The sequence below is a fragment of the Mastomys coucha genome, unplaced genomic scaffold (genome assembly GCF_008632895.1).
Source record: "Mastomys coucha isolate ucsf_1 unplaced genomic scaffold, UCSF_Mcou_1 pScaffold14, whole genome shotgun sequence".
Lineage (NCBI taxonomy): Eukaryota > Metazoa > Chordata > Mammalia > Rodentia > Muridae > Mastomys > Mastomys coucha.
Genome location: NW_022196896.1, coordinates 62,379,522 through 62,389,172, shown reverse-complemented (window position 1 = coordinate 62,389,172; position 9,651 = coordinate 62,379,522). Strand labels below are relative to the sequence as shown.

Genomic DNA, 9,651 nt, shown 5'->3' with positions numbered 1-9,651 from the left:
ATATCCCTTGGTCACTGAGTGCCTGTTGTGAGTCCCTACCTGCTGCTGTGGGCTAGAGTGGCTGCCCCACCCAGCCCCCCCACATACACACACCAGCGATCATCCTGGAAGGGGAGGGAGCTAAGGAGTCCTCTCCCTCAACTGTGTCTCACATCTGATCCCCCTCTCACAGTTCGAATCCCTTTGCCTACTAAGCTGCATGAAGTCCAGCTCATCATCATGAGCAATGATGTGTGTAAAGGATTTTTCCCACCGCCAGTCCCGGGATCCCGTAGAAGCTACTACATATATGACGATATGGTGTGTGCTGCTGATTATAACATGACAAAATCCATCTGCGCAGTAAGTGCAACCTGCTTACTCAGTGTGCCTGCCACTTGTACCTTCATGTTGTCTCAGCACCTCTCCTTCTGTGCCTTCTCCCGACCTTGTTTCCTCCACTTGTTTGTGTCTTTGGACATGGCCAGCCCTTGTACCATCTGAGGGATTTTTAGAAGTTAAGTCAGTGATTCCATGAGGTGTTTGAGTGCGTGAAGGCCCCTCCCCCCCAAGCCTAGTGGCCTGAATTTGTTCTACCACTTGACCTACATGGTAGAACCAATCCTTGCAAGTAGCCCTGTGAGTTCCGCATCCATCATGCACGCACATGCGCACATACACACACAAGTGAGTGCATGTTCGCGCACACACACATGTAAAATGGATGAATAACAGTTCATTAAAAACAGGAAATCGAGGGGCTGGAGAGATGGCTCAGCGGTTAAGAAAATTGACTGCTCTTCCGAAGGTCCTGAGTTCAAATCCCAGCAACCACATGGTGGCTCACAACCATCTGTAATGAGATCTGATACCCTCTCTTCTGGGGTGTCTGAAGACAGCTAGAGTGTACTTACATATAATAAATAAATCTAAAGAATAAAAATAAACAAGAAAATAGGAAATCGATACACTGACGTAAGCAGCACCCAAAGCACTCCCCATACCCCTCCCCTTTCTCTCATTCCTAGAGTGGTCCTGTCTTGGCTTTAGAAGAACTATCGCTCTATGCCGGGACTTTACCTGCATCATACAGGGTGCAGGCTTTTGCCCTGATTGCTTTTTCACCCATAGGATGCTATCCAGCCACACCACTATCAGGACACACTACACTCTTCCTTATTCATTCTCATCCTCGTGGCATTTAGCAGTTTCTATGAAAGGTCTTTGCAAGGACATTGTCCAGAACATGCTAGAGGGGCCATCACGCTAGCTGTAGAATCACTGTGCCATGAGACATGCATGTGTTCATGTCTTGCACATACTCCAGGCATCTCTCCAATGTGGGTCTATAGATCTGAGGTTAGGTGGCTTCTCCACACTGCAGCACTTCTTTGGATCGTATGCCCATTTCATTTATCCATTGAATATAGTCTTTCTTTCTCTTGTTCTTTTTGGTTTTGTGTTTTTATGTTTTGGAGTGTGTAGTCCTGGCTGTCCTAGAACTCACTCTTCAGTTCAGGCTGTCCTCAGTGTCACAGAGCTCTGCCTGCCTCTGCCTGAATGCTGAGACTCAAGGCCTGTGCCACCTCTGCCCAGACTTGTGTGATTTTTTTCATTTGCATGTTTCTGATGACTAATGAAGGTGGAAATGTTTTTGTTTATTTTTCTGATTAATTCTCAAGGCTGTTTTGCCACCAGAGGGATCAGGTGTCTTTCATAATGATTCATAGGAGCTCCTAGGTTTGGGGCATGAAGGCATCACTAGTCGGTGGGGGTACAGTCTGTATAGTTTACAGTTAATGGTGGGGGAACCGATGCCGGAGAGGAAGTGGGCAACCCGAAGTGTCTCATGTGGCCTCCACTTACTCTGTCTCTCTTGTTCTCTGCCCTTGGCTGTCCTCTGGGCTCAGAAACCTATGACTTCACATCTTATGTGTGCCTTTGCTATTCCTCAAGAATGGCAGGTAATTCTCAGTGTCTCCTTCCCAGACCATTGATCATCTGTCTATCTGTCATCCAACCATCTATATCTGTCATCTATCTCTCTATTTACCTATCATCTATCTGTCTATTTATCTATCCATCATCTATCTATTGTCTATCATCTATCTGTCTACTATCTATATCTGTCTATCCGTCTGTCTGTCTAGAAATTATCTTACTGTGTAGCTCAGGTTGGTCTTGTAATCTTTGTGCCTCCACCTCTGGAGAGACATGATTGCATGTATGTAACACTCAGGTTGCTTGGCTGTGTACATGTGAGGTTCAGAGGGTACTTAGTGGTAGATGTTTCTCTCTACATTGGGATTTCTGGAGATTGAACTCATCTCCATAGATTTACAATTTAGAGAAAGAGCCAATCCCGTATGCTAAGAGCTTCTACCCACCGACTGCCTAATCATCCCTTTTACAGTACCCTGCCTAGGTCCAGCCTGCAGACCTGGTACCCTGCCTAGGCCCAACCTGCAGCCCTGGTACCCTGCCTAGGCCCAGCCTGCAGCCCTGTCTTGGGGCTCCAGAACCTTCACCGGGACCCCTTGCTTCTCTGCTGAACACTGTGCCTCTGCCCATAACTTGCCACAGTCAAACCTTAACAATTCTATCTAGTCTTGGCTCAGAGAAGCCCTCTCGGGGCCCGGTTTGTGCATCCCCTTGAGGGTTCTTCTGTCATCTGTGCAGCCCACTAACCCTATGTAGGGTCTTCCAGTGTGTGCCCTCAGTCCTCCATGTCTCCTGAGCACTCTGTGAACAAAGACTGTTGTAACATGCTTCAGCACAAGGTTGGTGGGGACTGTGGTTTGGGGTGGGTTTTTTTGGAGGGGGTAGATTTGAGTTTGGGTTTGGGTTTTGTTTTGTTTGCTTCTTCCAGATCCTGCTTTTGGGCCTATGAGATAGAAATGTTTCTTCTACCCATGATCCCAGGGACCTTCCCATCTCAAGTCCCTGCTGTGTTTGGAGTCCTCACTTCTCCTGGTGCCTCACAGCAACCCATGGTTCTACCCTGGCTCCACCCGTGCCATGGCTTTTTTTTTTTTTTTTCCTGCTCAGCACATTCTACAGTTTGGCATCTTCTAAAAGATGCTCAGTCAAGGGACTGAAGATTCCCCAGTAACATTATTAAGAAAACACAAAGGTGCATGTGGGAGGTTGTGCTGGGGACAAGGGATTCAGCCACAGATTACAGGCCACGCCTCCAGGTCAATTAGTCAATTACCAACCTTTTGGGACTTCAGAGACATCTCCCACATAAACAACAGGGCAGAGCATATATTCAGCTCCAAGACTCTCCACCCAATGGTGTCCAGGGTCCCCTTGGCAGTTTTGTGCAATAGGACTCCAGGGCCTTCACTGAAGATACTGACCCAAGGGGCTGCCTGTGCTTGAATTAAAAAAAAAAAAAAATTGCTTAAATGGTCCTGATGAGGTACACAGACAGCAGGGACACCTGGCATCCATTGGACTCTCTCCATTCTAGTCAGCATCTGCCCCTCCCCAGATCACTATTCATGTCCTCTTTCTTCTCAGGGAGATTCTGGGGGCCCATTCGTCTGCTTACTGGAAGGCTCCTGGTACGTGATAGGGCTGACCAGCTGGAGCGCGACATGCGAGAAACCAATCGCCACCCCCAGTGTCTTCGCCAGGGTCTCCTACTTTAACAAGTGGATTAAAGATAACAAGAAAGCACCATCCAACTCAAAGCCTGAGGTGTCCTCTCGGCCCCCCAAAAATCCAGCATCCCCTGAGAATGAGAATGGAAATCCGGAGGACATCAACGAAAACCAAGGTGCTGTCATCAAGCCGATGGTCTGCACAGCCCTGCTGCTCTCCCAGGCCCTCCTGCAACAGTTGATTTAGTTCTGGGATCTGTGATGGAGCCACGGGGCCTTGGAAAGCCAGGATGTCCTGCAAGCCGCCCTCACTGAGCACTGTCTTCCAATGCCTCCATCTGTGGGATCCCCTGTCCATCTGAGGTCACACTTGCCTTGGGCCATGCAAAGCAAAGAATGAACAATAAAACTAAAAACTAAAGAAACTTCTGATTTTTTTTTCTGGCCCATCAACACCACTCCAGAGCAACACTCTGCAGTACCCATTTCCAGCTGCTCAGTCCCAGAAGGCCACACCCTCCCGGGGGGCGGGGGCAGCCCCTAAGGCTGCTGCATTCTTTCAGGGAGAATGAGCCACTGTATCGGGCCAAGCCCTCACCATGCAGCTGCAGCAGCCTGTGCTCCTGGAGCAAGCTCCAGCTTAGGCACGAGGGGCATCTTACAAGCCCCAGGTCACAGTAAAGCTTCTAGAGAGTTTGACAGTGAACCGTGAGGGTTGCTGACATCTGATATCTCAACAGCAATCCTCAAAGCTCTTCTGCAAGGGTCAGCGGTCATCCTAATATCACACGTCATACTCTAAGCCCACCACTGGCCTGATAAGGCCATGGTGCTCGTGGGTTTGCTCCAGCCGGCACTGGCTGAGGCTTGGCAGACCTGGGAGTGACTGGCTTAGCACGGTAACTGAGTAGCTGCTTGTATTACAAATGCTAATTATGTTCCCCCCCCCCCCACAAAAAAAAAAACTGCTTTCAGGAGAGGGTCTGCACATAACTTCTGGGAACCTGCCCCCCCTCCCCTGAGTTGGTTCTAGTTGGTCAATAAAGGCACCAGCAGCTAACCGATGGGGAGAATAGACAGAGATGGGATTTTAGGATTCCCGGATTTGGACATGGAGGAGGAGAAGATAGGCCATGCTTTAGGAGAGTGTGGCAGAGGTGAGTCACAGAGACCATCATGAGGCAGGGAAGCAAAGAGAGCACCCTGGGCTCTGGCCAAGAAAGCCTGGCCCACAAGGCTGCACAAATGGGTCCAGAGCAGCCAAGATGGAACATAGAAGTTAGTAATAAGAATTATCGGGCAGTGGTGACGCACACTCTTAGTCCCAGCATTTGGGAGGCAGAGACAGGTGGATTTCTGAGTTCGAGGCCAGCCTGGTCTACAAAGTGAGTTCCAGGATAGCCAGGGCTACTCAGAGAAACCCTGTCTCAAAAAACTAAAAAAAAGAAAAAGAAAAGAATTATCTGCGGAAGGTAGATTCTAACAGCACAGAGGCTAGGAAGTGCCCCAGCTAATGTGCTGCTTAAAGCATACTAAAATATAAAGGCTGTGTGTGTGTCTTTCATTCGGGAACATAAACCATTGAGGTAGGTAGTAACCCATGCCAGGATTTATTTAACAATTAATTCAACACATCTGTGTCACCACATCCTATCCAGCCTGTAAGGGAGCTCCCTATGGGCTCCACACCAGTCTCCACTCTTCAATGTGAACTGTAGATAAGGAAGACCCTGGGCTCTTGGCAGACCCATGCTGCCATGAGAGAAATCCAGGTGCGTTGGGCCATCCTTTCCAACCTTGTTTGAACATCCCTGGCCCACCCACTCTTGTGTGCAGTTCAAGTCCCTCTGCTGTTGATGTGAAGATTCCCAGTGCCACCTGTCCCTTCCTCCCTGTCTGCAGATTCCCCTCCCTCCCTCCTGCCTTTTCTTCCTGTGCCTAGAATGGGTCTGACTCTACTACTAAGTTTCCACAGCTGTGACAAAAGACCCGAGGAAATCCATGCAAAGAGGCAAGGTTATCTTGGCTCCTGGATTCAGCACTTGGTATTGTGTTTTGCCATGAACATAGAGCCAAGGAATGCCATATAATGACACCGTGCAACAGACCTCAGAAGGTTTATTTGTGCAGGGGTATGCAAAGGGCCGCCTTTGAGCAGAGAAGGAGGAGGAGGAGGAGGAGGAGGAGGAGGAGGAGGAGGAGGAGGAGGAGGAGGAGGAGGAGGAAGAGGAGGAGGAGAAGAAGAAGAAGGAGGAGGAGAAGGAGAAGGAAACAAAGGAGAAGGAGGAGGAGGAGAAGGGGGAAGGGGAGGGGGACAGGGAGAAGAAGGAGAGGGAGAAGGAGAGGGAGAAGAAGGAGAGGGAGAAAAAGGAGAGGGAGAAGAAGGAGAGGAAGAAAAGAAAGACAGCCGGCTGTGATGGTGATGGTGCCAGGCTTTATAAGGGGCATGGAGCATTCACAGAGGGAAAAATACATGACCGTGGTGACAGTGGACACATGTCACATTGGCTGCTAATGATGACAGGGCTGTTGGTGCTAAGTCACTCAAGCTGGACGTTAAGCAGCCATTATGCTGAGGTCAAAGTCTGAAGCAGGGGATGAAATAATAGGTTTGATTGTGCAGGAGAAGGGATGGTAGACAGGCAACAATCTTAGAGGAATGTTGACTCACCTCTTCTATCTTTTCTCTCTCCAGGGGTTGAGTAATTGGAACATGTTTTCTCTGGGTTTAAATCATGTTCACTGGTTGTTGAGGAAATAGTAGTGCTTACCAGTAACACTCATTTCCTACCTGGGATCCCATGAGTTTGTGATATAGAAATGAAGGGCCCCATTTTTTCAATAGAGAAAAGACTCAGAGTGAGGAATACATGCGTAGTACCCATGTGATGGTTTGTATGAGCTCCGCCCAGGGAGTGGCACTATTTGGGGGTGTGGCCTTGTTAGAGTAGGTGTGACCTTGTTGGAGAAGGTGTGGCCTTGTTAGAGAAGGTGTGGCCCTGTTGGAGTAGGTGTGTTACTGTAGGTATAGGCTTTAAGACCCTCATCCTAGCTGCCTGGAAGCCAGTATTCTGCTAGCAGCCTTCAGATGAAGATGTAGACCTCTCAACTCCTCCAGCACAATGCCAGCCTGGATGCTGCTATGTTTCCAGCTTGATGATAGTGGACTGAACCTCTGAACCTGTAAGCCAGCCCCAATTAAATGTTGTCCTTATAAGAGTTGCCTTGGTCATGGTGTTTGTTCACAGCAGTAAAACCCTAACAAAGACAACCTGGTATTGTCAAGACTAGTATAGGCAGCCTCCATATATGTCTGGCCATTCTGACTGGTCATAGAGGAAGCAGACAAAAAGGCCATGGGTTGAAGGAGGAGGGGCAGATACAGAGGAGACAGAAACTGAAATCAGCCCTAACGACCAAAATCTGATAATGCAAATACCTCAGTGTCTAATGTATGGGACCCACTCATGATCTTCCAGGCTCAAATCTGCTTGAGCAGCTTCACCTACAAATACACCTGTTCTGTAGGCTCAAGCCTCCATTTCACATCTGGTGCCATCTTTGGTGGTCATCCTCATGGGTCTTCCATGTCCAATATGCTGGTGTATTCACTACAACTGAGGCTGCACCTTCACCAATAGCCTCTTGGACTCTCTGATGCAAGACCAGCCATGATGCATGATTTCATGCTTCAGTTTCTCTCAACCACCCCTTCGATCATGGGATTTCCATGCAATTGAGAATACATCTTCACCAGAGGTCTCTCAACTCTCATAATACTAATTTTCTGTGTCCCCTTCAATTCTGTGGCTTTCATGTCACTAAAACCAGTAAAGATCAGCTCATTAAGCTCTAAGAACTCAATAACTTTTCCAGAGCAAATCCTTCCCCAAATCAATACAATTGGGTGTAAAAGGACCCCACTCCTGGTACTGACTTCTGTATATATGTTACAACACCATGATCAAAAGCAACTTCAGGAAGAGAAATTTTATTTTGGCTTCCAGTTCCCGTAGGAGAGTGAGTTCATAACGCCAGGGGAGGCATAGCAGCCAGAGGATAGTTCATACAGGAAGGTGAGAGATTATTTCTTCACTTTGTTCAAACACAAAGAAAGCAAACAGGAAGTATAACAAGGCTTTAAAATGTCAGTGAAATACTTCCTCCAAAGCCTGTTTTTCCCCCCACAACCACCACAAACCATGCTACCACCTGGGGACTAAGTGTTCAAATATGTGAGCCCCATAAGAGGCACTGTCTGCAGCACTCAATAATGCAAGACATTCCAGCTGTGCCAGGACTGCCTGTGACCAAAGTCATGCAAAGACTGTAAAGCTCCTTCAGAAAAACAACGCTATAGATACCAGAAAACATCACTGTTCTCTACAATGACTTCTTCAAGGTCAAAGGACTTCTAGAAAACAACTTTTTCATTCTGTTTACCCTAGATACAATGATCTGTATCTACTAGAATTCCACCACATTCTACTCCTGATCCCCTATAGGTGCAAGGTCATGTCATATACAAAATACATGTAGCCCAACTTCAAAAGACCCTATACTCTATTTCAGTCTTAATGCTGTTTAAAAGTAGTCTCTTAACTATAATCACTGATAAAATAAAAAAAGCAAACTATGTACTGTGTACTGTCAAGATACAGTGGCACAGAATGCACCCTACCATCCCAAGAGGAACAGTATAGTAAGGAAATATAGGACCAAAGTAAAACTAAATTCCAGCAGGGAAAATTCCAAAACCCTATACCTCCAGGGCCAGTATTCTAATTCCAAAGGGCTTTAAATGGCTTGGCTCATCCAGCCTTTAATTCTACAAGATGTATCTTGCTCAGGCTGGTTCTATTCCCTCTAGGAAGTTCTCTTTGACAGATAATCCACAGCTCTGACATCTCAAATATCTTGGGGTCTCTACCTCAACTGAAGCTTCACCTTCAGAACTTCACAAAAGGCCTCCCGGGCCCTCCTTGCCTCCCAGGGCCACCTTCTTGCATCAGTTCCAGCACAGTCACGAATTGCCTGGTCTCAGTGGCTCTCTGAAAACAAGGAGGAAGAATTCATGACCTCCTTGCTCTTGCACTTTTACAGTCCCAAAGCCAGTACCCTGTGGATGACGTGATGGAGTCAGGCTGCCAGCCTAGGATACAGGCACAGTAGCAGCAGCTTCGGTATACAGTTGCTTTCTAGGAAAAGAACTCATAGTTTCTCTTTAACCACATGGAGGGCCACTCCAGTACTGTGTTACCCCTCCCATTGTTCTCAAGTTGCATGGGCCTCACCATCAGGATGTGAACAGTCTCAGCATCTCTTCTGCACACGCCTTGACTGTAACATGAGACTACCTAGAGCTCTTTTTGTTTCCAAACTGTACTTTTTTTTTTTTATTTCTCTCTGTTCCCCTTGTTCTTGTTCATTGTAGATCTGATTCAGAGTGATCAGTAATAACCACTCCAAAGTTTTATTCTCTTAAAATTTTCTCCATCGGGGGCTGGAAAGATGGCTCAGTGGTTAAGAGTACTGACTTTTCTTCCAAAGGTCCTGAGTTCAATTCTCAGCAATCACATGGTGGCTTACAACCATCTGTAATGGGATCCGATACCCTCTTCTGGTGTGCCTGAAGATGGCTATGATGTACTCATATACATAAAATAAATAAATTTTAAAACATTTTTCTCCATCAAAAAATAGCACTTTGCTTTTTTAAATTCAAAGATCATTTTATGTTTTTGTTTTTATTCTTTGAGACGTTCACACAATGTATTTTATCATATTCTTTCTCTTTCCCCAGCTCTTCCTAGATCTCTTTCACTGTGTGTGTATGTGTCTCTAACAAAACCAAAAACTGTGGAGTCTAGCTCGTGTTGGCCAGCTACTCCAGGGTGTGAGGCTTGCCCTGGAATATGGTTGGCTTACCTAGAATCAGTGAAGAAAACTGACTGCCATCTTCCAGCAGCTACAAATTGCTAATAGCCAGGGATGGGAGCCTCCTCCTCCTCTTCTCCTCCTCCTCTTCCTCCTCTTCCTCCTCCTCCTCCTCCTTCTCCTCCTC

At 47.1% G+C, this 9,651-nt stretch overlaps 1 protein-coding gene across 1 annotated transcript in view; it reads left to right on the top strand.

Annotated features, from left to right (window-relative positions):
- Positions 1 to 4,012, top strand: part of LOC116089123 (serine protease 40-like) — an 8,237-nt gene extending 4,225 nt beyond the window's left edge. Inside the window, exons 4-5 of the mRNA XM_031368818.1 lie at positions 173 to 342; positions 3,505 to 4,012. Coding sequence (XP_031224678.1) covers positions 173 to 342; positions 3,505 to 3,834 — 500 coding nt within the window. The 3' untranslated portion in view covers positions 3,835 to 4,012. The remainder of the gene's footprint in view (positions 1 to 172; positions 343 to 3,504) is intronic.
- Positions 4,013 to 9,651: the final 5,639 nt, after the last annotated feature.